At 50.6% G+C, this 27,942-nt stretch overlaps 1 protein-coding gene across 1 annotated transcript; it reads right to left on the bottom strand.

Moving 5' to 3' along the window:
• Positions 1 to 2,718: 2,718 nt before the first annotated feature.
• GPR156 (G protein-coupled receptor 156) lies at positions 2,719 to 27,942 on the bottom strand. Its single transcript, XM_030446052.1, is given in 17 exon segments — positions 2,719 to 4,400; positions 4,403 to 4,463; positions 4,465 to 4,863; positions 4,865 to 4,901; positions 5,521 to 5,681; positions 7,553 to 7,684; positions 7,686 to 7,790; positions 10,532 to 10,627; positions 11,189 to 11,305; positions 11,767 to 11,771; positions 12,356 to 12,470; positions 13,057 to 13,192; positions 15,551 to 15,690; positions 18,316 to 18,351; positions 18,353 to 18,459; positions 18,580 to 18,726; positions 27,821 to 27,942. Coding segments are annotated over 15 exon segments (2,244 nt in total). The 5' UTR covers positions 18,422 to 18,459; positions 18,580 to 18,726; positions 27,821 to 27,942; the 3' UTR covers positions 2,719 to 3,765.

Genomic DNA, 27,942 nt, shown 5'->3' with positions numbered 1-27,942 from the left:
AAGAGGAAATCTCTCTGCTGGCAGATACAGCTTGGATGAGGACAGGGTGCTGGCATAAGGTGTACAGGATCCTGCTTTGTAGCTTCTGAGCAGGAGCAGTTTCTCACATACCCTAAAATACCTTTGAGGACATTTTTAGGGATGGTGAGTCTAGCACCTGGCAGATAGCCTCCTTCCAGTCACTTACCTTTTATTTCAATTTCTGTAAGATGAAAGTTTCTGCCTTGAAGTGCAAAGAGGTACAGTCTTTCCTAATTGGAAAACTGATTTAGACAGCAGATACATAGGAGAAGGAATTGCTCATGAGGGATATGGATACTACAGGCCCACTGGGTGAGAGATGGCTCACTTCAGCCTGCATCCATCATCCATGGCAAGATCATAAATCAAGGTATTCCTGGTCCTGCTGCCACAGGGCTTCTTCTTAGCACTTCCAGTCTGTATTTGCCTTCATAGAACATAAACAGCCCTCACAGCCCCTACAGCTGCTCAGAAACCTTGTATTCAGGGCAAAGCCATAATTAAGATGCTTTGAATGGCTTAGTGGGGAGAGACAGGCTACTCCTGAGAATGAACAAAGAGCCAGGGGAGAAGCAAATGTCAAATTCAGTGCCTGAGCCAGGTGCCTAAAGTTAGGTAGCATGAAGGTTAGGTAGCACGTGTGCCTGTGCAATGCCTGATGCAGATTACAGATCTACAGATCCTGTAATAGTTATGGTAATGAAAGGCAGCCCACTGTCTTGCTCAGTCCTTTTTTCTTATGTGCAGGCAGCCCAATCCATCACATGGCGCGTTGGCTCTTCCCCACCTGAATCAAATGTATGTTCCTTGCTAGATACTGGGAAAGGCTGGAACAGGGAGTCATCAAAAGCACCAGTGAGTTTTGGTGTGCACACACATATGAACTGCATCAGCTTTGTATGCATGCGTGGCAAGTAGGATCACATAATCATTTAGGTTGGAAAAGAACCTAAAGATCATCAGATCCAACCATTAACCTAACACTGCCAAGTCCACCACTAAACCATGTCCCTCCACCAGATCTACATATCTTTTAAACAAATCCAGGGGCAGTGACTCTACCACCTCCATGGGCAGCCTGTGCCTGTGATGGACAACTCTTTCAGTGAATGAATTTTTTTCTAATATCCAATCTAAACCTACCCTGGCACAACTTGACACCATTTTCTCTTGTACTATTACTTGTTACCTGGGAGACAAGACCAACACCCACCTTGCTCCAATCTCCTTTCATGTAGGTGTAGAGAGCAGTAAGGTCTCCCCTCAGTCTCTTTTTCTCCAGGCTTTCACCACCAGCTACCTCAGCTGTTTCTTGCAGGATTCATTCTCTAGACCCTTCACCAGCTTTGTTGCCCTCCTCTGAACACACTCCAGCACTACAATGTCCTTCTTGTAGTAGGGGGCCCAAAATTGAACACAGGATTCAAGGTATGGCCTCATCAGTGCCAATTACAGGGGGCAATCCCTTCCCTAGGCCTGCTGGCCACACTATTTCTGATAGAAGCCAGGATGCTGTTGGCCTTCCCAGTTGGTGCATCCACAAGACATTCAGTTTCCAGCTGGTGGCTACTGGTCAGCAGACAGAAAAGCAACTGCCCCAAATTCCAGTGATGAGTTTCCAAACAAACCATAGGTTCAAAGTCCTCTGGCGTACTTTTCTGCACTTGCTAGTGGATTTTAAGTTAATTTTTATATCTGCTGCTGCCAGATGGCTTCATGGTTGATGATTTCCCATGACTGTGCTGCAGTATTTCCAAGCCCCAGAGCAAAGTGCTACTGCCAATATGTTTATGGGAGGGCAAAGCCATCCCCAGTTTGAAAAGAAAGGGGTTTTCTCAGTGCTTACTCAAATTTAACAGGGTGCCAAGCGTGTCCCAGTCATCTCCTTGTCCCAGCGTGGGGACTCCGCGGGATGCGCTACGTTGGGGCGCTGGAGGTTCCTGTCGCACCCGATGTGACAGCAGCAGCCCCTGCTGCGAGCTCTGCAGAACTGCAGGCGGATCGTCCCCAGCCCCGGGGGGGGGGAACGGCAGCCGAGACTCTGCAGGACCACCCCCCGCCCCGGCTTCCCCCAAACCGGGGCAGCCAGGACCCGGGCCGCACAGCCCGGGGGTTTCCCCGCCGGCATCCGCGGACACTCTCTGGCCTGTCGAATAAATGACGCTTATAAACAAGACACCAGGCCAGACAAAACTTTCTGGCTCTACTTGAGCTCCCTGCCGCTTCGGCGTGGCACAGGGTGGAAACTGCTTTCTGGGGGTGCCCCAGAAAGTGGTGTGGAGGGGCACGCTGTGGCATGCCTTCCTAAACCCCCTCGCTGCCCTCCTCCTGCCCACCTCGGGCTTGTTCACCATCTCTTCGCTCCCAGCCTTCACACTTTCACACTTGCACCCTGCCTGGGCTTCTCTGTCTCTGGCCGTCACTGCGGATTTAGGGGTAGGAGACACCCAGTCAGTGCAATTCACACAGGCCAGGGCGAGGCACTCCTGAGTCAGAAGTGCTCAGGAAGCCCTGAAAGAAATGAAGAAAACTGGTTTCTGTTAGGAATAAATAAATAAATAAATAAATAGGGAAACATCGGAGGCAGCATCTTAGGAATGAAGAGGTACTATGGGAATTATTTTTAGGACACAGCAGTGTGGGATTTCACCATCGTCAGGGATAACAGAGAGGGCAGCACGAACTTAAAACTGGGTTTGGGATTCCTGTCAATCCCCCTTTTAATAAAGCCTTTCTCCAGAGGGTTTTTTATGCACTGGGAATCAGGTCTCAGGATCCTGACTTTCTCTTTTGGAGGCAATGACAAGGGTGAAAGTCCTTCACAAATACCTGAACAAAAGTGAGCACACTGGATTTACTCTTCTTGGTATTTCTAAGACAAAAATGAAACAGACCACATTAATTTAAACAAACCTCATTCCAGACTACATCATCCATACAAAGGCATATAGAGGGGCTCAAGCACCAGGACAAGGAAAAATATTAAAAGAAAAATCTTTCAGATTCTCTTTTGCAGTTGCTATCTTATCTTTCTCTTCAGCTCTGACTCAAGCCTTGCTTTCAACTGCTTAGCTGAACTTCATAAAATACAGGACACCTGCAGACACATCACCTCTGGGCTCCATTTTCTTACTCAGATGCTACCAAGGAAAAACAACCAAAAACCCAAAAGTCTCCAGCACACACCCCACTCTGAGGTCCTTGCTTTGCCAGGGATCAGTGCTGCAACCGCTTCTGGTGTCTGGCTGTCTCCCATTTCCAGTGGGATGCTGGTGGGAGGCTTGGCATCAGCAGCCTTGTGGGATGGATACCTCTGTCTGTCTGCTGCATACAAGTGTGTTTCTGAGACACTCCCTGCTGGTGTGATCCCCCAACTCTCACAGGGAAAGAAAGCCCTCTGAGATGATGAAGAACTGGGGTCTCGTAGGCCACCCATCCCCAGTCTTTCCACTGCCGTCACCAGGACAGAGATGTGCTGGGTACCTGCAGGGCATGGGGCTACAAACAAAGCTGCTGCCACCTTCCCAAGTCCTGCCAAAAAACCCCTCAGCCAAACATGGTCTGAAGTCACCAGACCGGGGGACGACACTGCAGCCCGGGGTGGGACAAGATTTATTCCCAACCCTCAGATGCCAGGAAAAAGACACATCCCTTAGGGAGGATATGTAGCTTTAGCACAGCTGAAAACACGCAGTGTTTTTGGGGGTGGGAGAACACTTGTCTTTGTGGCAGCAGGGCTTGCAGTCACACAAAGGTAGGTTTCAGATCTTCTTTGAAATTCACCACAGGCTGGGGAAAGCCGTGATACTCTGTCCGGTGGCCCACACAGCTGCTGGACTCCGTGTCCGTGTCCGTACTACTGCTTCCCACCGAGCCACGTGGGCTCTGGAAGCAGACCTCGCAGCAGGGGCGGTGGCAGCCGTGAAACATCTCTTCGGAGCTGCTGCTGGAGTCAGAGTCCGGGTAATAGTACAGCGAGCGCAGGGAGGGCTCAGCAGGACCCCTCAATGTTCCCTGACGCCGCTGCGTCTCCCACCGGAGGCACGGAGAAGCTGCCTCGGACTCCAGCCATCCCTCCGGCTGGAGGGAAACCTCCCTGGAAACTGGGATGGCTGCAGGGGATGGTACCGGTGGGTGAAGGAGCCTTCCACCAGCCACCTCCCCTTCCCTCCCCAGGGAGATACGGGCCAATTCCTCCTTTACTCCGCGGCTGGCACGGGGGGACATGTGTCCAGGGAAATGGGTGGAGGCAGCAGGCAGAGGGATCCTCCTCCGGCGCCTCGCCAGCTGGGGGCTGAGGGGCGTGTGGGTGCCCGGGTAGCCCTCCTGGGCCCCCCATGTTCCTCCCGGCTTGCCTAAGGGGCCTTGGCTGCCAGGTGGGGTCCCCCAGACATGGCTGGGCTGTAGGTTTTGCCACCCAGGCTCAGGTCTTGCAAGATCTCCCCACAGCTTCTCGCTGCTCACGTAGCTGACTTTTGGGGACGACTCCCAGGAGATGTCCTGGCCAGGCAGCTGCTCTGGAGACTGTCCCTGCCCTGCAGGCACCCCATGCTCCATGGCATCTTTCAGGCCACGTTCAAGGCTGCCCTCCACGTCAAAAAGCGGCACCTGAGAGCTAACAGGCTTATGGCTCGCATGTTCATTGAGGTCCTGAGCATCTCTGCAGAGAGGGGGTGTCCCCGGCAAGCGAGGAGGCTGCCACCCATCCCGCTCCGGATCCGGGGGGCGGCAGTCCACTGGCACATCCCTATGCTGCCCCACACAGGGAGCTGCCGGCAGCACGTAAGGATCGCAGCCGCTCTCTGCAGACATCAGCCTCATCAGCTTCTCCTTGGCGCTGCTTCACTTGCTCCTGCAGGCTTTCGATCACGGCGTTTTTTCTGTATCAAACAAATACGCGTGTCAAGCACAGGGTACCAAACGGCGGCCAATTTGGAAGCTGGGGCGGGCAGAAAACGAATCTCCTCTCTCTGGAGGGAGAGGGACTCTGGGGCAGCACTGCAGCAGGCTTGCAAGAGCCAGACCAGCCAGCAAGTGTGTGACCTCTTCCTCCTCTGGACCCCTCTGGAGCCCATCAGATGTGGGTGTGGAAAGGGGGGAGAACTAGGGCAGGTGGCTCTCTAAGGTAGGGTGCTCCCACCCCTGAGCACGGGTAACAGAAAAGGAGGCTGGGGGCTTTACTCAGGCACAGCATCTTCTTTCTAAATGAACCTTGTTTCACTGGATTTTGGAAACCAGGCTCCTCTGCTCTTTTCCCACCATGTTTTGGTTTTATTTTTGTTTTCAGTCCCTCTGTAGCATGCCTAGATTTTGGAACTTTGGGGTGGCAGAACAAGTGTGACAAAACAAAGTGGCTCTTTCCCTCCAGGAGAAAAAAGGCTGGAGGGGAAGGCCAGTGTGGACCATAAGGAAGGGCTTCTCACCCGGGAAAGCCTCCAGCTCACAAAAGGGAACGGGAGAAGCTGGGCACGGCCGAGAGGCCCGGCAGAGCCCTGTACCTCAGTGAGCAGCCGCTTCATGGAGTCTTTTCTCTCTCCCATCAGCTGGTAGAGCTGCTCCTCGCTGTACACCGAGCGGCAGCTCCTGCTCGGGCTGGTGAAATATTTTGCCATGTGGCTCACAGTTTGGCTTTCTTCTTCAAAGGCTTTCCACTGCTTGAGCTGAGGAGTAGAAAAAGGGTGTTATCTGCCCGGTAGGCACAGCCCCCTGCCGAGGGGCGGGAGGCAGGCGCAGCTCCAGCACGAAGGAGACAAAGGGATGGAGAAAGGGAGACAAAGGCAGGGTGTGACAGAGGAGCCTCTGCTCGCCACACGGGTGGCGAGAGACGCTCGGGCAAGGGGCTGGCGTGTCACTGGGAGCCTCCCACCCATCTCAGCCCTACCCTGCCCCTGGCTCCAGCTTTCTAATGCAGAAAAGGGTCGGTGCCTGCCTGTGCTGCAACCTCTAAGCGCGCTGTGGAAGCCTTCTCCTTCTTCTTCCCCCTCCCTGAGTCCCTAACACACAAAGACAGTGTCACGCATGCCTCCTTATCCCCGACTCACTGGTGACAAGCTGAAACCCAGGCAACGCTTAGTATCCATTTTATCATCTAGAAGAGCCCAGAATCCAGCTGCTTATCGATCTCGGATGAGCAATAGAAGAGCAAGCCCATTAGGAAAAACAAGCTGATGAATTAAAAGATGTAAGTTAAATAAATGTTCGAGGCCCCCAGGCTGCAGCAGAGAAATGGTACAGGCAGAGTGCAAGCACAGCTCATCAGCTGCTCTGCCCTTACTCCAAGAGACCTCGCTCTTGGCAGAGCATCGCCAGCAGGCTCGGTTCTTGTCAGAGGAGGTTTGGATCCTGCTCCCAAGGGATGTTCAGCTAGTAGGCTGGGATTCTGAAGTTACACTGCATCAACTGAGGTAGGAGGGGACCTCTGGAAATCATCTACTTCAACCACTCTGCTCAAGCCAGGTGTACTGAACCAAGCCATGCAGCACTGTGTCTAACTGCGTCTTGAATATTTCCAAGATGGAAAGTACACAACCTCTCTGGGAAACCTGCTCCAGTGCTTTATAACTTTCAAAACTGGGTCATGAATATTTCCAAGGATGGAAAGCACACAACCTCTCTGGGAAACCTGCTCCAGTGCTTCATAACTTCAAAGAACTCCCACCCCCCTGCACCTTTTCTGATGTTTAAACAGAATTTCCTGGTGTTTCACTTTGTGCCCATTGTCCCCTGTCCTGCCAGTGGACACCACTGAGAAAAGTCTGGCTCCCACACCTCTGCTCCACCCCCATTGGTATTTATACACATTGGTGAGATTCCCTGAGCCTTCTCCTGCACAGATGTTGCTCTTTCTTCAGCTTCACCTCTTCCTCCCTTTCTCACCTCGTTTCCTTGAGCCCAAACATCCTCCAAATATTACATGAGTAAACAACTGTTTCCTCTCCCTGTAACAATGGGATCATTTTTCCCACCAGCTTCATGGCCAGGCACACCAAGCTGCTTCTGAAGGACACAGGAAGCAGAAGAGCCTTGCCTCACCACAAAAGGCTTCCTTCAAACATTCTCCACATCCCCTCCTCACCTCACAGCAAAGCCTCCAGCTTTCCTTCACCAAGAGTGCCGAGGACAGCCTCCCCCAGGAGCTGTTCTGAAGCAGCATGCTTCATGAAGCCATGAAGCCTCTAGGCCTGGTAGAGGCTATCTGGATGTTCAGAGCCCAAGTCCACCCCTGCCACAGGCAGGAAACCCTCAGCATGGCCACGGTGCTTGCCCTCTATGTGGCTGCTGCCTGTGGCATGCTCTTGCAGGTGAGTTTCTGAGCAGCAGCTCTGCAGTGTACCTTGCACTGCCTGCAGACTCAGGGGATTTGATGGGGGGAGGAGAAACACTGGGGGCTTGGAGGATGAGCTGTGCAGGTGAGCCCAACATCTGGGGACAGAAGCAGGAAAATAACTGCTTTGGCCCACATGTCTGTTGTTGTTAAATTCAAAATTGTTCCCATTTTCAGCTGGATGGCAGGGGAGAGGTGGCACTCTACCTGTGGAACAAAGATGAAGCAGTTGATCGTGGTTGTACACACAAAGATGCCTCCAGAGGTAAAACCAAACACCAAGTTGTGCCATGCACGGAAGAAACGGTGAACTAAGCAGACAGTGCCAGCAGCCAGGAAAAACGAGGTTGACCCCGACAATGAGCGTCAAGGACTGGTTGACTGGCGGGGAGCTGACGTTGTCCGTCAGACCGGCCAAGTAGGTCCCATACAGCAGGAGGATACTCTGGAAGCAGAAAAAGAGATTTCCAGAGTGTGGAAAATTACAGCCTGATGGTGTCAACCCCCACCTTGTACCGAGCCCGGTGAGCTCAGATACACTCAGCACAGTCCTAATTAATGCTCTTTGATCTATAATGCAGACCTTCAGCGTGCGGTGGTGACGCCACAGCAAACACCCAGCGTGCTGCTGCAGGTCTGAAGTGGGGCTGAGGAGATGGGGTAGGGTGAAGGCACTGGCAAGCCATGGAGGTCCCAGACAAGGGGAGCAGGGAGCCGACAGTCAGGTGAGGTCATGGAGCACGCACGGCTGTGAAGGGGCAAGAAGTGAAAACCTCCCCTTGGGCAGCCTGGAGCAGGAGCAGCAAAGATGTCCAGACAAGAGACAAAGGTCCCTATAGGGATGCAGCAGTGGGGTTGCATCCAGGAGAAACGACGTACCTCTGAAGAAGCAGGAAGGAGATTCAAAAGGACATTCAGAAGGAGAAAGCAAGGCAGAAGAAGGGGAGGTTTACACTAGAGGGAAGACAATGTACTTGGTGCCTCTTTATAGAGGAATCCAGGAAACTACTGGGTACAATTCTCATCCTTCCGGTGGGTGCATTCTTCACCATTTCCTGCCTGACCAGTGGGCTGAAAGGGGCTAGAGAGGCGCTCTGTACATTAGTGGTCTTTCCCCATCCTGGTTCTTTCAGAGCAGGCTTCCTCCCCACGCTGCCCCTGAAATGCCTCACGTGTGCGTCTTTCCAGTGTGTTTTACCTGGCAGGCAGAATTCCTGCTTTTCTAGGGTACACTAGTAGGGAAACACAGAGAATTTTTTGTCTGATTCTGTGGTGTAGATATGCTCATCAGAATCATTTGGAAATACCATCTAACAAAATCCCTGCTCTGGCAAGGACCCAGAATTTTGGAACATGACCCCTACCTATTTCTGTGCTACTTCTGTGCTACCCAGTAAATGGTAACTGTCAGCCTTTTACTGAGACCTTAAATTGTTATCTGAGCATCAAGAAGTGCTTTGTGACCCGTGATGCAGATGTTCTGTAGGCTCTTCTGGACACCTCTGTCCTGTGGCTGTTTGATGACTACAATGGCCACTGACAGCACTGAGGTCTGGAGGGACACTCTTACAGGCAAGACAGGTTCATGTCCACCATCTCTGGTGAGACTCCCAACTCCAGAGCACTGTGAATTCTCAGGGGTAATTGTAATAGTTAGAACAGCATCACTGGGAGCTAGGGTGACACCTGACCCTGCTTCTACACTGGATCATAACAGGGCACCTCCAAATACACAGCCCAAAAGCAAGCCAACTCCTAAGCTCTGAGCAATTGAAAAACAGCACCGAAGTCCCATTTAAAATTCATATTTTCTATCTGGGACACAGACAACAGCACTGCTGACTGGTAAATTGGGACTTTCAGTAAGGACTAAGTTTTTTGTTTGTTTGTTTTAAACTTGAGCAGAGGACTTTGCTCCCAGTTCCAGGCATCTCCTTAGCAAGTCATTTCTGTTCATTGCTTTATGCCAGTAAAACCAGGATAATACACTGAGCAGCTTCACAAAGGGCCAAGCAATGCTGTGGAAGATAAGAAGTGATACATGCACGCAAAGATAGAGCATACTCTCACATTAGTGTAAATCCAGATTAACTCCAGAAAAGCCACTAAAGAAATAACTCCATGACCCCCAGTAGGTAGATATGATCAGGATCAGGTTCAACTCAACACTAACAAAGAGTACCTGGGAATGGGGATGTTTCATTCCAGAAAGCATTTTGTATCAGTTGTAGTAAAAGCATTACAAACTGCAGACAAATCAGCAGTGGAAACACAACACTGAAAGTCAAGGGAACACCTGCAGTCCCTAGCAACAAAGGACTTTTAAGGACAAGCTGGACTAAACGAAGCACAAGGGGGAGAGGGACTTAGCTGTCTTGTGAAGTCTCTCCCTGCTATTTTCCCTATGATTTTGGGTAGATGGTCAACAAGTATCCTATCAGAGTGAGTCGGAAAGGGACTGCCTGTACTGCTTGCAGAGATGGAGCCATTCCAAAAGGAAGGCTGTGATCTCACAAGCTTCATGAACATCAGCTTTCTGAAACGTGTCCAGCCCCCACCAATCCAGAGACACATGAGACCACAGATAATTACAGCAATAATTATACCTACATAGTTACATCAGTATAACTAACTTTGCTGGAATAAGAGCGGCCACGTGCAAAGCTCTGCCAGTGAAAGTGTACCTCAGTGGTGTAATTAAGCTGATACACATCCTGTAAAGGTTGGCACCAAGCACTTGTCATCAGCACCCCCTCGAATCAGAGTCAGAGGACTCGGGGGCTGAGTTGCATAGCACATCTCTGCAGTGGATGCTCATGTGAGGCTTTATGGAAAAAAATGTGCTTTAGGAAACAGTAAGACAAACATTTTAAGAAGGGAGATATGTAAAGGATGGGGGATTACAGGGAGAGAACTACAGAGGCACTATGTGCACAGTGTATGTAAAAACAGAACGTGAGGCAGAGAACAAGGGGCTAAGAAGGATTTTAAAAGAAAATGCAAGAAAGCATCAAGATGGCAGACTAGAGGTGGGAGAGCTTTCAAGATGAAGAGGAGATGCTGGAACCTGCAACAGGCATATAGCTCGGGAGGGCAGCGGAGCTAAGAATGCTGCTAAACTGTTCATGCTGTGAGACTTGGGAGAAGGCAAGATACAACACAAGAAACAACAAAGAGGTTACATACCTTAAAGCCTAAAATGAGAACGAGCCAAAGATCAGAATAAAGAGATGCACAGGACTGTATGCGGCTCACTGAGCAGGTCATGCCTTTCTCTGTTGCCTAGGAGGCAAGGGGGAAGCAGAAGTGAAGGTGGCTGCCTGAAACCAGACACAGACTGATGGGCAGACAGGTCTATGCATTTGGCCAAGTCTCCTCTGTAAATTCCTAAAAGGAAAGGCCAGAACTGGTGCTGCCAGGGGTAGAGGGCTAAAGTGAGGAAGACACTAGCACTCTGCTACCAACAGGGCCAGTTAAATCTTTCTCTAAAGATTTACACACACATGGCACACCTGCAGGTGCCATGGACCCCTCCTGTGTCACCCTGATGACCTGCACAGGCTAGTCAAGATCATACCAAGGCTTGGCAAACCAAAGTCCTGCAACCAGCTATCCCTTGCCAGGTTTGGGTGCAGAGAACTGGATATTTTACAGTGGAATTTCTTGACATTAAGAAGCCATGCACAAACACAATCTGGAGTGCCCAGAATGCTTTCTGGCTTGTTTTTGTCTCTATTTTTTTTTAAAACAGCACCTCCAAACACTTGACCACCCACCAACTTTGTCCACAGAGATCAGACAGGATATAACCCAACCCTTCACGACCTCTTCTCATCCCTTTACCCGCAGTGAGACGCTGAGGCTTCGGAAACACTGGACTGGATCAGAGAATACCCATGTCAAGAGCAACACTGCATCTGCCAGCACCAAAGCAGCCACCATCGCCAGCAACTGGAGGGTCTTTGATAATCTGCAAAGGCAAAAGAAGTAAGCATTACCATGGGTGGCAAATGGTCACTAATATCCTCTGTCACCCAGGTCTCTTTATAGTTATTTCTTTCAAGGCACATGTCCATCCAGACAAGGCACACTTTCCCCAGAGTGGGGTCCAGCAGACTCACCTACATCCAAGTCAGCCACAGGATCTCTGTCTCCACCTTCCAAACTCTTGGAGACCTAATCGGTCTTAGGGCCAGGTACAAACCCTCCCCAACAGTGTGGCTAGCTGATGAATGTTACGACAAAAAGCAGCTCTTCCAAAAAAAGAGCATCATCTCTTATGCCCATATCACAAGCAGAGACACGAAGAATGAAAAAGTAGAAGCTCGTAGGATTATAATTTTGCAAATTTAACACAGAGCCCAGTGCCTCAGGAGTGTGAGTCCTTGGCTTGCTCTGCTACAAACCCTCTTGTCTCTCACCTTTCCTCTGAGACCTACTTATTTTGCCATTGGAAAGTGGATGCTGAAAGCTGGAAGTGCAGCATTACATGCACACATTTCTATAGGTGACCCCCATTTGCCTCCCAGCTGCTGTATCCTCTTCCTTCAGTGTTGCAGAGGATTTCCCTTCTTCCTGTCAAGAGAAGCTCAGATGCATCTGAGCGTGGTCTTGCATCACATGCCCTTGAGAATACCCAGGTTATTTTCATCCCACAAAAACAATCAGTCCATAACCTGACATACACACTGGTGTGCAGTGTAATGAAGGCAGTGTAAAATGAGAACAAGGCTTTGTTCAGTGATGGGGCTGGAACTCCACTGGGAAAAGGCAAGCCTGGCATTATACCTGCTTGCTTGCCAGCAAAGTGGAAAAGTTCCTTCCTCATTGTGCAGGAATAAATAAGGAGCCCATGCCTGTCTAGGAGCAAAACTAGACCTATGGTTATGGCACCCACTCCCAATCACGTCCCTATTTTATCTGCTATCTTACATCGATTTGGGACTTGTTGGTGTTTGCATCCCTTGGGATTTTTAACTCCTCCCACCCCTGTCCCTGGGTGTAGTGTACTTACCACCCTCTTGTCTGGCACCCTCTGGGTGAACACCTTGTAGAGCCTCCAGCTTTTCCCCAGGATGGGGCCAAACACCAGGGAGGTCCCGACGCACAGCAGGCAGAGCCGCACCTGCTGGGGGGTTGAGGGGGGGGCTGAAGGGGCACCCATGGGACTTGCAGGGGTACCCCATGCCCTCCCACTCAAGGATGCAGTAAAGATGGGTGCAGATATGTCTACAGTCTCCAGGAGGATCGTAGAGGATAGGAGAAAGCTGACTGAAGGGCAAAATAAATGAAATGGTGTGTATTCCTCTGCAGGCATGCCTTTTCCTTCTCACCCCAAGAAGCTCTCAAGAGAGAAGCAGGTAGACAGAGCCAGGCAGCTTGCAAGCAGCAGAGGCACCAATGGGGCTCAGCACCAATAAACCACTTGCACCTCCATTAATTACCCTCAGCCCAGTGGCTGAGCAGGATGGCAGGGTGTGCTCTCTCCTGCATCCCACTCCTCCACCTGGATCTGTGCCCAGGGCCTCTGGTGTGGCAGGGTGGCTGCTTTGGGGCAGGACATGGGGGTTCATCACACAGATTGGTATTCTGATGAAGATTTACTTTGTGGCCAAAAAACATGCCTGAAGCCTTGAGGCCTGAAGCCTGCAGGTGTGTACATGCACATGTCTGCATGTGTGGGCACCTGTCCCAGCAAACCCCCTACTCACCTGAATAAGCTTTTCTACTGAGTCTCCAGATGGCAGGCTCTGCTCCTGAATCCCAAAGAGGTAAGCACTGGTATAAGTCAAGCCACTGCCCAGCAGGGTCACAATGTTCAAATTGGGGCTGGACATCTTCACAATCCTCCAGGAAATAAAGAAGGGAACAGTTATTGAACATCATGACCTGGCAGCACAGGGGCCTGGTTTCTTTACAAGGATGACGTTGGCCATAAGGAATGCTGAGACCCTGCCCTGTGTCCTCCCCAGCCCCTGCTGTTCACAACTCTTTCAAAAGCTCAGTCATTGCTCCATGGTTCATACCCCACCTATGCCCCTGTATTGCTGGAATGCTTCTCTATCCTTACAGCATTAATTTTTCCCTATCCCAACACTCCTGTAGGACAGGAAGATACCTTCTTCCCAAAAAGCGTGGGTACCAGGCTTGCCTCTACTCCCTGCATGTATCTGCAGCATGGAAAATAATCCCTGAGACAGCCTCAATCTGTGTCTTAATGGACAAAACTGTAGCAAGCCTTTTGTGGCAAAGTAGACAAGGCCACCACAGCCGAGTCTCTTTGCTACCAGTGCCTGTGTCAGGAACACAAAAGCTGGTCTTGTGGGGCCAGCATGTGCCATGGCCCTGTGTCCACCCAGCATTGCAGAGCCATGGGAAGAGATGCCCAGTGGTCATGCAGGTGGCACACAGCACAGCACCCAAATTCAGTCCCCTGAGATCAAAGTCAACATCCTCCTCCACCGTCCTCTGCTGTAAAGGGGCAGAAGTGGAAAACCTTACTAGCATGGCCTGGGGTGACTGTCGCCATCAGTAAGCTTTGGGTATGGCAGCTACAAATGCCTCCAGGAAGAAGCTCTTCCCCCTGCTCCTTCCTTTGAGAAGATATTTCCATCCCCAGCACCATCTCAACTTCAGAAAGCTGACAACAGTGTTCAGGTTACAGCTTCCCCTCTGTAATTTCACCTCATCACTCATAATCCTGTAACTGTATTCGGGGAGGGGAGAATCAACCCACCCATCTCTCTCGACCTGTCACCCCTCTCTGGCACTTCCATCAGGTGAAAGCTGTAGCTCCTGCCATGACTCCGCATAGTTCCATCCCTTTGATCTGATGCTAAATCTTTCTATTTTCCTACCCTCAGCTCCTTCCTGCTTCTTTCTGCCCTGAAGCAATACAGAGCCTGGGATTCAGCCCAGCTCTCTCTCTCCCTGCCTTCCTTGCCATGCCTCAGCCTGTGTGGAATGGAATTAGTCAGCTCACCCTCTCAACTGCATACTGAAAAAGATCTCCTTTGCCCTCCCAGCCTCAGTAGGCAGACTCATATTTATATGCTGCAGTGCAAGTAAATAACTAGTGTTCATTACAGCTTTGCTCTGAGAATATCTTCGGGGACCTAAATAATTTGGTAATCAATTATGGTGGGCCACCAAACTTGACACCACTCTGCTTCAGTAAATCAAGCTCGAGACCAGGATGCAGATCATCCAGCTACTGCACCACAGTAGGCACAGGGCTCAAGATAAACTCTAAGGAGCAGGGGCCTCATGACTTCATGGCGGGTTATAAAGAAGCTTTATGTTCCTTAAATGCAACCAGAGCACTGGAATGGCAGTGGCCCAGGACGTACACAAATGCATCGCTTTACAGAACAACAGTGCATGAAGGCACAAAGGCCTTCCCAGGGGAAGCTTGGGAGAGGGATGTATCTCTATGGGGGAAGCAGGTGAGAGATCAAAGCACCATTGAAGCTGAGGAAAAAGGTGGCAAGGAGGCAGGTGAGAACATCCAGAATTGATGAGGAGCTGGCTGACACAGTCAGAGCTACAAGGAATCACTGAGGCTCCTGCTTGATTAACACTGCACGCAAGGGAGCAGAACTTTTTACAGCAAGGAAAGCCTGCACTTCACCACCAGTTTCTCATGCCAGCGGAGATCACATTTCCCCCACTAATATGAACAAGCATAACATTGCTAACCATAGGTTAGCAAAATGTTCAAACTACGAGTGGGCCCAACAGCAGGAAGGATGTGTGCATGTTGAGGAGAGCACAGATGGCTTTGCTCATGGAGCTATGCTGGCTCAAAGTGATGCTCTCAAGACTGTGGAGTGGAGGAGGAGGCCAGCTCCCTTTCTTCTCACTCATGCTGATCATTTTATGATTAGCACCTTTGAGATGAGACTACGCACTGCTGCTTGTTGCCATGCTGGAGGGCATCCATGCTCTGTCTTGTTCACATCTCCCTGACTTTGGGAAGGAAGGCAGCAGTGCAAGCAGGACTATCTCCACCAGTGATCAACACTGGGTGTGATGTAGAAGCTAAAATATTCCTGTCACTGCCCCTTGCTTTCCCCATGCTGTCCCTTCAGGCTGTCCCTCCTGAATATCCTTAGCTGACCAACAGCTCAGAGCTTGGCCCTGAAGGAGCCCAGTCCCACTGGTCCAGGTCAGGGAGCTCTCATGGCATAAAAAGAAAAGCCTTACCTGTTTTTTCTGAAGTGAATTGTGAAGACAAGAAAGAAAGAGTGCTAGTGAGGAACTCCACCAGTCACAAATGTCCACACAACTCCCAGGAGAGCAGCAGAAAAGGATAGGGAGCTCCTCGCATTGCGGTCAGATGATGTCTGTGGGAAGCAAAAGCGGTAAGGAGAGAAGAAGAGATTGCAGTGGCTTTCAGCAAAGGAAGTCCCTACTCTGGCATCATATCCTCCCAACAAGTTCCTCCTGCTCAGGCCAGAAACCATGCCTCTGAAATCCCTCCTCACAAACAGACACCCTGGCAGCCAGAACCAGGTCCACAGGCAGGGACTGTGAGATATGTGTAGCTAGGACACATACTCTTCCACTTGCCGATTTTGCAGGAGAGGGCAGTTCAGGAGCCCTCTTCTTACTGCCAAATACATAATGAAGCTGTACAAGTGACTCACAACCTCAGGCAGCCCTGGCTTGTGGAAGAGGGGAAAATGGTGACAGTTCCCCACTGTCCTCCTCTGGAAAGAAATCTCTGGAGAAAGACCCGGTGGGACTCCAGTATGCAGCACAGTTTCTTTGGCAAGTTGGGTAGGACACGCTTGGCCAGCTGACCCCACACCTTACCCCTAGATGCAGCAGATACCAACCAGATGGCTGATGTGACTGGGAGCCAGAAGCAGAGATGCCAGTTGGTGCAGAAACACAGACAAGGGAGTGGGATGGCATTTTTCAGACACCTACAGAGCCACACACCAAGCTGGTTCTCACCCATCTCCCAGCTGGCTGGAAAATAAGTTGGTCCTGGTAGACATCAGCTAAGAACTGGCTTCTGAAAGACACTCCCCAAGTGAGTATCATGGAGGCAACCTCTCTCCTTTGCATACAATTGACCTTATGGTTTAAAATCTCCATTTAAAAATACTCCCTGCTGCCTCCTTATTAACACAGGATGGATAAAATAATCCTACATGAAAAAAAGAAACCTATTTCTGCTGTGGATCTAAAATACTTCCATCATTTTCAACAGGGTGCACGTGTGTGGTTTCACTCAAACGTACCATGCATGTTACTGACAAATAATTTTTTATATTTTTTTAAAAAAGGTTCTTCTTAGGTATTCCAGTTCACCTACACACAATTTCCTATGGCAGAAGATCTATCTTCCTGACAGCTGCCTCTGCCACCATCTCAATTTTCCCTTTAAGTTCTGGACTGTTTCTGCTTACAGCATTTATAGAAATAAACCTGCAGGGAAAAGCAGGGCAGTCCCTTTTGAGCTGATGCCTCTTCCCCCAGTACCTCCAGCCAGCTTCACCACCTCTGAATGAACAAACCCAAGGAACAGCTTGAAGAATTAAAGCAAACACATAACTCACAAAACAAAAAACGTGTCACTGCCACCAGCAGGCTGATCCACAAGGCTCCTGGCAGCTCACATGCTGGTGCCACGCTGGCTGAAAGGGCTGCTGGGTTAGGGCAAACCCCCAGCTGGGAGAGACAGCCAGCTGAAAGCTGCTGCTGCTGCTGCCTGCTTATTCCAGGATAAAGCTGCAAGCACAGCACAGCCCCGCTTTGCAGCAGCGTGGAGGCACACATTCCCTGGGGAGAGATCAATCTCACACCAGCAAACTGCTCCTCACCTCCTCTTCCCTCTTCTCCTCATCCCCAGGGGGATTTTCTGGCTCTCAGGTGAAATGGAGACTTCATTCAAATCAGCAGAGATAGCCAGCCAGATCAGTCCCTCTCACCTTAAACCAGGACTTGCTGTGCAAAACCCCCGTTAATTCAGCACAAATCAGGTTCATCTTCCCACTTGAGTGGACCCTCAGAGGGGCTGATGGAGATGACATGAGGCTGCAAGGACACCCTGATTCTGCATCCTGCCTGGTCAAGCCTGTGGGCAATACCTGGCTTTTGCCTGTAAGGTGACCAGGGTGGGTTCATCATCCTGGGGCTTCCACACTTCACTCCCAGCTGCACCCACCAGCAGTATCTTTCCACCTTTGGCTGCTTCCCAGCAAACCACACAGGGAGCAGAAATTACCCCTGTGGTCTCCCACCTTTTCTTTCCAGACTCGCACCCCCCCACCCACTGTTCCCCTGCATGTTGATGATACTTGAAGTTGATGGAGCATTTCGTTGCCGCTGAGCAGAGTAAACCTTGGCCCTAGCAGGGGGAATATTAATTGTAATGCAGCAGCCAGAAGCCAGAGGAGCCAAGCAGCTCATGGTCTTCTAATTAAAGGCCTGTGGTCATGCAGGATGTTGTGGAGAGCTAAGCAGGCCAAGCTTTGCTGATCGATTCAGCAGCCTCAGGAGAAGCCAACTGCAACTAAGTGCACCCCGGTGTCATTTCTGCTGGCTTAGTGGTAGGGGAGAGGTACCATTATTACCGATAATGGCTTTTAATTAAAACCTGCTCTATTAATATTTGAAAAGGGCTTTGAAGTTCCGGGGAATAGGAAAGGTGAAGGGCAGAGGAGGCTATCCCAGGCCACTCCTAAGAAAGCTGTCACACTGGCTGACACACGAGAAGGCTGCTTGACATGACTTGGCTGTCGTGCCTGCTTCCCTACCTTCTGCCTGACTGCTGGGGTGTCATCTAGGCAGGGCTTGTCTTGAAGGTCACACCAGAAGGTGACAGTGACCAGGCTCCTGCTGGACTGGAATGGGCTTGGCAGCTACACCCCTCTACCCCTCTCTGCATCCCTCCACCCAATCCACTTTCAGTGGAGCAAACCTCACACCCCATCTCTTTCCCTTGCCCCTGTACCTACCACAGTGACAGTGCAGAGCTCCTGTAGCGCCCGCTGCTTGCTGTGCCTGGCTGCCAAAACTGAAGCTGCCATCGCAGAGCTCAGAGCAGTTGAACCCCAGCTCCATAGCACATCCTCAGCCGTCATCCAGACGTACCTTCGCGCCTGCAGGAAGGACGGGGGGTCAATTTCCTTCAGCCAGAACAGAACCCCGGGCGTACGCCATACCTCCCCCTGCCAGCAGGGTGTAAGGAAGAGGGTCTGGCAGCCTGGGGCTGAGCTTACCCAAAGCGATGCAGTGCACATTCAGAGCTACGAGGGGAAAGCGTCCACCTCCTGGCGTCCTTCGGGTGTCCTCTTGTGGCGAGGGGAGTCAGCGTGGGGTGCAGGTCCAGCAGAGCACGGTGGCATCCTCAGCCCAGCTACACCACCCTGTGCAAATCAACACACACTGGGGTACAGCAGCCCCAGCTCCTATACCCCAATTGCAGAGCTGACACCAGGTGCTGTGTCAGTCCAAACCAGAGCGTGGCACCCCAGCACCCTGAGCTCACCACAGCTTTCCTCTGCAAATGTATTTTCCTACAGTGGTGCCATTTCAGGGCTTATCTGCCACAGGTCCCTTCCCCATGCCAGCAGCTGCTGGTTTCCTGGTGCAGTCCCTTCTTCCAGCAAAGTGAAGAAAACAACAAACAACAAGAAGTGTTGCCATCTCCTAATGGGATCTACATCCCCGCCTGTGTGAGCAGGGGAGGAACATGCTTGAGATAACTTCTGTACCAAAGTATTCTGGCTGGCTTGGCCCAAGCAACACCCAGGCTAGCTGAGGAGTGGCTGTTTATTAAGGAGATTTAAAAAGCCTGGCACCTCCACCCTCCCCATCCCTCCCAGAAGCCCAGGCTGCAAGGTATTGTGCCTGTACCAGCTCTCCTCACACCACCTTTTGCCTCTGTTCCCTCTTTCATTTTCTTTTTGGTGGGGATTTTAATAGGCCTCATTACCATTTTAGACATGAGGTCATACTTATCCTCAAGATCCTTACTCATTACCATTGTCACCGTTTTTAATTAGCTTCCAGCGCACGACCCTAAGCGAATCTCCCGTCGTTAGGCAGCTGGGGAGGAAAGCACCACAGCTCAACTCCCTACTTGTTCCTAGGAGGAAAAAATATTATTCCATATCGTGCTCCCTGGGGCTCCTCCCAGGCCGAGCAATCCCTTTGCTCACACCCTGTGCCAGCTGGTACTTCTGTCCTTCCCTGCCATTACTCCCAACACTTTGATCCTTTGTCCTCATGGGTCATTTCTTGGAAAACCTTCCATCATCACAGGAGCACTGAAAGAATAAATTAAAGCAAAAGTGTGGTCACCAGGACTCACTCGTTACTTCTTCATGAGGGATAATCAGGATTCAAATGCCAAAAAAGCCATGGGCATCTTTCTCAGGTAATGCAAACCAATTTCAGCTTTAGTGAAGACACTTAAAAGTCCAGCCCAAACAAACACATCATGGTTAGTGTCCTAAATCAGTGGAGCACTTCTAAAGTGACAACCACAACTCTGCTGCTGGAAGAAGCCCCAATGTACCACAGGTCTGCACTGTCCTGCCTTCACCAAGACTGTCTCCAGAGCAAGATCAGCTCTCTGCATCCTACAGACAGACTTACCACATGTTACCCAGACTTTAGGATTTCACACACATGTGAAGCCTGTAGCCTTTTTTCAGAGCTCTGGTGCAAGCCAGCTCCATCAATCCTTTTCTATATTCAGCTTGTAGCAAAAAAATGGTGGTACTCCCTTCACCACAGGACCACTCTCTGGAGGTTTCCATGTCCTTCATGTCCTTCACTCAGCCTGAGCAATCAGACAAGGGGTATGGCTGCCAGGAGGTAACACCAGGTGTTGCAACAACAGTTGCAACTGTTCATGGGCAGTGGAGATGAGGAGACAGGCTCCAAGTGGATAGTAAGGAACGATTAAAACAGGTTGCCCAGAAAACTGTGACTTCCCCTCCCTGGAAGTGTTCAGGCCAGGTTGGATGGGTTTTGAGCATCCTCATCTAGTGGGAAGTGTCCCTGCCCATGGAAGGGTTTTGGAATGAGATGGTCTTTAAGGTCCTTCTAACCCAAACCATTCTGTTATCATGGTAATGAGATGGAGAGCACAGAGAGGCTGCCTGGGGATGGGTAGGAGAGGGCGATAAATATTTGATGCCAAGAAGACCTGTTAGGTAAGTGCTGCCCAGCTTCCCAAAGGGCTCAACTCCTCCTCATGCCCCCAGTTGCTTTTAAGGACAAAGGGTCTCCCTATAACACACTCTAACCTCCTGCCACATCATAGGGGGAGCCTACCTGCTTGAAGGACCATTACCAAGGATGAGGCCAGCAGCACGACCTCTCCTGGCTCACAAATGGAGATGTTTCCACAGGAAGAGTCAGTTCAGTCCCTGTTCCATTCAGGAAGCCATCCCTCAGAACAGGGCAGAAGCCACTCCAGGTCTTCCCAGCACCCACCTCACTATTCCACAAATACTTCCTGTGCAGCATTGATACCAAGCCAATCCAATGAGTGCTCATTAGTATGCAACAAAGAAAGCACTAGTGTGGTTGTCACCAAAAGACAGCAGGCATTTCCAGCCTGGCTCCTGCTTCTCATGCTGCTCCATGGCCTGAAGAGCATCCAAGGGAGACCAGTGATGTGGAGGGTCACTGCCCTTCAGGGTGAGGTTGACCAATGTCTAGGGGGACAGAAGGCAACCTGGGTAAGAAACACATCCTTAAAAATGTAAGAGTAATCTTGAGAACAGAGATTTGTGGGGTTTGGGGGGCTTTGGAGCTTTTTAAAACTACTCTAGCAGATTACTTCAAGAGCAGAATCACAGAATGGTTTAGTGACCTTCAAAGATCATCTAGCCCAACACCCCCCATGCCATAGACAGAGACATCTTTTACTAGATCAGGATGCCCAAAACCCCATCCAAACTGACCTTGTACACAGTTTCCCTGAGCAACCTGTTCCAGTCTCTCACCACCCTTATATCACAAAAAGTTTCTTCCTTACATCTAATGGAAATCTACCCTCTTTCAGTTTTTAAAACATTATCCCTTGTCTTGTTACTACAGGCCTTGATATATAGTCTTTCTCTGTCGTACAAGCCCAACTGTTTCAGCCTGTCTTCACAGGAGAGGTGCTCTAGCCCTGTGGCCTTCATCTGGACTCACTCCAACAGCTCCAGCTCCATCCTGTGTTGAGGGCTACAGAGATGGATGCAACCCTCCAGGTGGGGTCTCTTGGGTGTGGAGCAGAGTGGGAGAATCACCTCCCTTGCCCCTGCTGGCCACGCTTCTTTTGATGCAGCCCAGGATGCAGCTAGTTTTCTGCTCTGTGAGTGCACGTTGCCAGCTTGTGTGCAATTCTCCATCCACCAGCATCCCCAAGTTCTTCTCCACAGGGCTAATTTCAAGCCCTTCATCACCCAGGATGAATGACTTCTCATTTTATGTGCCTGTCATTCCAAAAACATTAGGCTGCCATTCAAGCAATTTCAGAGGAAAATTCAGCTCCTAGAAAGAGGAAGGGGAAGGCTGAGGGCATTAACACCTCCTTCCACTCCTGTTCACCTGAACATCACAAAAGGAAAAGGGAAGCCAGGGAAAGTGATGCTGGCTGTGAGTGGAATTTCACGTAATTTGATTTTAAAAAGAACAGACATGAGAGAACACCACGAAAGCAGTTTCTGATAGCCCACACACCCCGTGGACTCAGTCATAGTATCAGGTGAAGTAAAGCACTTGCTCAGCCTGCTGGCTCAGCTTGCTTTGCTCTCCTTCTCTCATCACCCTCAGTCTCTCACTTATTACATCTGAGAGCTGGTTGGGTCACACAGTGGCTAGCATTTGGCCATGGTTGAGCCTTGGCATGAATGTGTCCATGAACCAGAAACCTGAAGCTGTAGGGAACATGAGATGAGACAACTTGAAAAATATTTATCACCTTCTGACATAAAAAGGAAGCACTGATTGTAAAAACAATATTCAGATAAAAGCAGTTAGTGGTCGCCTCAATGGATGATCTTCAGGCCTAGAAAACCTGTTTCTTTAGATGCTTCAAGACCCAAGATTACTTATCTACCAACACTGATGCATAAATATCCTACAAAAAAGATGCAGTTGATGACATCTGAATGCACATAATGACTGTCTCAAAGTTACTCTGTTACTTCTTGGCTGTCAAAACCTTTTTCTATTTTTTTTTAAAAAGCAGAGAATAAAATCCTTAAGAGTTGAAAGAGTTAAGAGCTGAAAGAAATGATGCAGCATGTATGGACCCAGAGCAGACAGAATAAACATTTCACCCCAACCAGCTCCTTTAGATCTAGCACTGAAAAGGACACTTCTTCCCAAAGAACAAGGCAATGTCACGGCTCAGTGATTGGAAAAGTGGAAAACTGAATATGTCAAATCACAGACAACAGAGCAATTGCATTCAGAAATATTCACTTTTTCCTAAGTCCTGCAACCTGGTCTGATCATATCAGCCTTGACAGAGAAATAACACATGGACACCTCTTCAAGGGAAGAGCAGAGCACATCTGGAGAAATACAACTGCTGTAAGAACCTCTTGGGAAGGTGGCTTCATGGCCAGCTGTGATCAGCATCTTTGATGCATGCCAGAGTGAAGAAGGAAGAGCTTGGCACATCCATGGCAGGTCTGTGCTGCTGCTGCCACCATTGCTAATGGGAGACACAAGTCCGCTGGTGGGGACCAGCCCCAGGTAAGACAGGACACCAGCCTGCACACTCAAACTGCAGTTGGATAACTGTTCCAGCAAGGTGAATGACATAAGGTGAGGTTTTGCAAATCAGTAAATGATTGTGCTTCTGATACAGGCTCCTGCTTTTCCCCTTTACTCTTCTTGTCCAACAAGATCCCTTCTTGTTTGACCTGAGAAACCTGCAATATTGCCAACCCCGAGGCAATCAAAAAAATTACAAGCTAGACTTACTGCAATGCCCCCTTCCCCTCACCCCACAATGGAGCTATTTTAAAAACTGTAAGTTAAAACACACAGCGTATCTGAAGCTTATTTTTAATTTGTTATTTAAAACTTCACCATCTAAGTTTTCACTTTCCCCTGCAATCACAAAAGAAAAAAGAGAGATAACCAAGAAACTCTGCTCATCAGTTGATCTTATAACTTGGGTTACAAAGCCTCAGTTCCTGGGAAGACTGGAGAGCTTCAAAGCTGTCACTCTGCTTCTCAGGGACTGTGATGCACTCTCATTCCATCCTGCTTCTTTCCCTGGGATTTCCAGAGCAACTTCCAGGCCTTTAGGATACCTTCATCCCAGATAAAGCTTGCTCACCACACAGCCATGTGATGGGTCACCTCACAGGGTCTAAACAGGGTCATCATCCCACCCAGGCAGTGTCCCAGCTATGCTCCCAGTCTGTGACCCACACCCAGGGTATTGTGTGACAACCACCAGAAGCTGCAGGACTGTGCTGTATGCAAAAGGCAGGAGGAGATGCAGGACATGGGGCTTCTGTCTCCCAGTGCACAGAGAGCTCAGGACTCTGAAACCTGAAATTTCATGTTGAGTGAAGTTAGGTGCAGTTCTGAATCCTCCTTGGGTAGCATCCATGATCATGAAGACAAGTTTCTGAATGCCAATCTTACAGATCACCCCAGCACTGTGTGTCTGTCCACTGCAGGTCCCTCAGCTCTGGAGAATAGCACCAGCCTGGTGTATAGGCTATACCAGCATGTATAGGTCTATGTCTAGTCTTTTTAATGTTTTAAATACTCACCTAACTCTTTTCAGATGTGTGGTTTATGTTTTGAATGTAAAGAAACCTCCATGCAAAAAAACAAAAGTAATGACTTTTTTAAACGACCACACAGTCCTGCAAGGAGCTGACTCACCAGTCTCCCGCTAAGGAGCTTGTAAGTCTTTTAAACCTTTAACTTTAATTGCTATACAATAACAGGCATTCAAGAAACAGAGACAGACTAGATTGGAGATGCTCAAAGGAAGGAAAACTGGGAGGAAATGCCAAGTGCCCAGGAGGAGCGTGCTGGAGATGACACCAACACAACCAGAGGTGATGTGGAAATGAGCTAAATCCCTGGAGCTGCCACTGAGCCACTCTGTGTGACACAGAGTACTCTCATGTGCCTGGTGGGAGCATTGAACAAACAGTGCATGGACAAAATGAGTGGAAAACTCCAGTTTTCTGCCTCCCCAAAGCAGCTGTGAGCCCTGGGGTTGGGACCCCATCACCCATGGTGCTGAGCTCATCCCTACCAGCATCAGGTGGCTTGGCAGGGCACCCCCACCACAGCACACAGCCACAGTGGGAAACTGCCAGAAACCCCACAGAAAGCTCCTTCCTGACAAATTTAAGTGGTACCATTGTGGAAGGAACAGTGGGATGTCTGGTGCAAGACAGCAGCATCACCACTTGGTACTAAGGTGGCAACAGCTCTACCACCAAAAAACAGAACAGGGGAACGGCCCAGGCACAGTTCTGAAAAGATGCAGTGCTTCCCCTTAAGCCCTTCCCCATGCCTGAGCCTCTGTCTCTCCTGGCCAGAGGCTGCAGTGTGTAACTCCTTCAGCAGTGATGAAAAAATGACACCAAGCAGAGTGTTTTCATCACTCTGGGCAAATCTTGGAGTTTCATTATTCCACAATGACTTCATCAAACATTTAATTTATACTGGGAGACCACATACATAGGTGTGGTTCGGCCTCCACAGGGGCAACTTTCCCATTTGTCCCCAAACTCCTGGCCAGGAGGGACCCCATCCTAAATGCATGTGGAGGAACAACCACAGAGTGTGGTGGCAAGGCCTATTCCTCCAAACACACTTGGCCATTCCCAAGCTGAACCAACACCTTCATTGGAAACTTGGGCCAAAGACAGTGTGGCCATCATTCCTGTGCCCACTGGAAACACAGGTCCTTTCCACCAGACTGACAGGGCATCCGCTTTGCATTTTGCCCTCATTGCATCCTAGGAAGCTGCTGTGGGGTGAGCAGCCTGCAAGGGATCACTCCTGTATCCCTGCCCTGCAGAGGCTGGCATCTTGTCAAAGGACAAGGGACAAGGATGCTGCAGGACACTCTTTTATGGCTGTGGGATGCCTGCACTTGCCCACTGGGACACTGTCTCAAGGCACTGTTAGTGTCCCAGCACAGCATCCACAGGTGTCAGTGCTCAGATCCTGGGGTTCCTGCCAATCTGTGTTGCCTATACAGCCCTCTCCTGCTTCACTCTGGCCATTGACAGAACCTCCTTCAAAAATTTCCTTTTCCCAGGCCATTCCTATCAAATACCACTGCTTTCCACTTTGTCCATCTGCCCCAATATGCTGGTTTGAGGCGTGTTTCAGCCCTAAGGACTGCTAGCAGCTCCATCATCCCTCTTACACTCAGTTTCCTCTGCCTTCAAGGTGTTTGCACCAGCCTGACAGAACTGCAGTGGGCTAAACAGCTTTATGGAAGGTGTAGCATGCATTTTTTTTCCCCCCTCTCTTTACTGTGCCATCTTTTAGAGAGCCTCTTATCTCTAGACGGTTAAAAAGCCCAACGATTTAGTATTTTTGATATACAAGACAAATCTACTTTGTGGTTGAGGTGTGTACGACTTAATTAAAAAGCAGAGGCCCAACCCCCCCGCTGAAGCTGTGAGCTGCTGAGCCATCAGGCGCACAGGAGGAAGAGGCCACAGAGGGGTATTTTCATAAAGTTACATTTCATATGGAGCCTGTGCCCTCAAAGAGCTCTCCCTTTCAAAAGCTGGCAGAAACCTACAGCTGCTCCTTCATGCAACCAGACACCAGCCCATGGCAGCACCAGCACACCTGTGTTTTCACAGCAGGGATAAGGGTGCCCAGGCTGCAAAGCCAGACAGCTGCTAACCCTAGCAAAGTCGGCACCTTTTGTTGGTTTTTTTTTTCTTTTAAAATTACGCAGGATTACTGAAATCAAGTGACACAATGTGTCCCCAAATGAGGAGGCAGAACAGAGCATTGCTGCTCTTTCTTTCACCTTGCTCCTGCTGACCAACCAGCGGGGAATATTCCCCCTTAGGAGACAGATTTACTTCAACGCTCTGAAAGCCAGAGACGTCCACGGCTCACCTAATTCACCTCCAGCTACTGCAGGCTGCCAAACTGCGCCCAGTGGTCCCCTGCTCAGGTTTCTCCCTTTGCTGGGCAAAGCTAATGTCCTCATCAAGGGATAGGGACACATCGAGGTTTCTATTAGGTCAGCTGGCCAGGCCTCCCTGCAGATGGTGGAGGGGCTCACTCAGGGGTTGAGAGGAGCAGCTCCAGAGTTGGGGATACAAACTAATCTGGGTGGGAAGTGCTACTTGTAAACGGTGCGAACAGAGGGGTCTGCAACAAGAGAGGCATCTGCAACAGGAGAGGCGTATGCAGTGCCCCAGCCCCGGGCGGGTGAGGCGATGCCGCAGATCCATCAAGGATGCAAAGGAAACGGCAGCTGCAACTTAACACTTGACAGCTCCTGGTTACCAGAGATCCGGTTTCCTTCGCCTCCTCCCTACCCCTCTCAAGCTGCAGAGCACCTGTAGGGCAGCGGAAAATCCAGATCTGGGTGAGGGCTCCATGAGCCGCCCTCCTCAGGACGTGCCCGAGCCCTGGGGTGCTGCAAGTTGCTCAACTCCAGCGGCTGAAGAGAAGCAAAGGCCCCGGGTTCGGGAGTGCTTCCCAGGGGCTCTCACCCCTAGCAGGCCGGGGATAGGACCGTGGGCACACGGGTCCCTTTCCCCCAAGGGGACAGGTCGCGCCCTGAGGCTGGTTGCAACCTTTCTTTCCCATCAAATTAAACTCCGCAACGCGAGCACTTGCCCAGGTAGCAGCAGTTTCTTTGGAACAAGTTAACCAGTGCTGCTGAAAATTCCCATCTTTGCATCCTGCAAGACGGCTTTTTTTCCATCACAGAGTGCCGGCACGCTGCTGCTCCCACACCCTCCTTCTAAGGCACAGCGTGGAGAGCTTGGGACGAGCTACAAAACCCCGGCACACAAGCCGGCCCACCATGCCGAGCTCAGGGGGTCCTCTCGGGGCCCTGCCGAGCCAGCCATGGGCAAACGAGGACGCTCCATCCCCAGAACGCCATCCCGAACTTGTCCTGCCGCCACCACCCGGACCCCCTGCGCGGAGTGGGAGTGCTCAGGGTGCTGCCACGCTCTCTATCCATTCCCCACGGCCTGGGTGCTGGAGGGCGTCTCGCAGGGCTGCACCCACGGTACCCCTTAACTCGGGGAAGGGGACAAAGGTGGGGGTAGAAGTTGGACAAAACGCTCCAAAGCAGAGAGCAGCGGGACAGATAAATAAATCGGGAGGTAACCAGCACCCCTCGTTTCGGCATCCCTCGTCTCAGGGCCCCCCCCGCTCTGCAGCGCACGGAGGGGCAGCCCCCCTCCACTGCTGCCGGCACCCCCTTCTCCCCAAACCTCACCCCCAGCCTCCCCCCTTAAACCCCAGACCCACCTGGGGGACGGCACCCGGGAGCGGGGTGGCAGACCTGCGGGGTGCGAAAACCTGCGAGCGGCTGGGCTGGCGGCTTCACCGCCGGGGCTGGGCGGGCCGGGGCGGGGAGGGGGAGCGGAGCA

Source organism: Calypte anna, chromosome 1, assembly GCF_003957555.1.
Source record: "Calypte anna isolate BGI_N300 chromosome 1, bCalAnn1_v1.p, whole genome shotgun sequence".
In the NCBI taxonomy this organism is placed as follows: Eukaryota; Metazoa; Chordata; class Aves; order Apodiformes; family Trochilidae; genus Calypte; species Calypte anna.
Note: the sequence above shows the minus strand (reverse complement) of the source record. Positions and strands in the feature narration are given on the sequence as shown.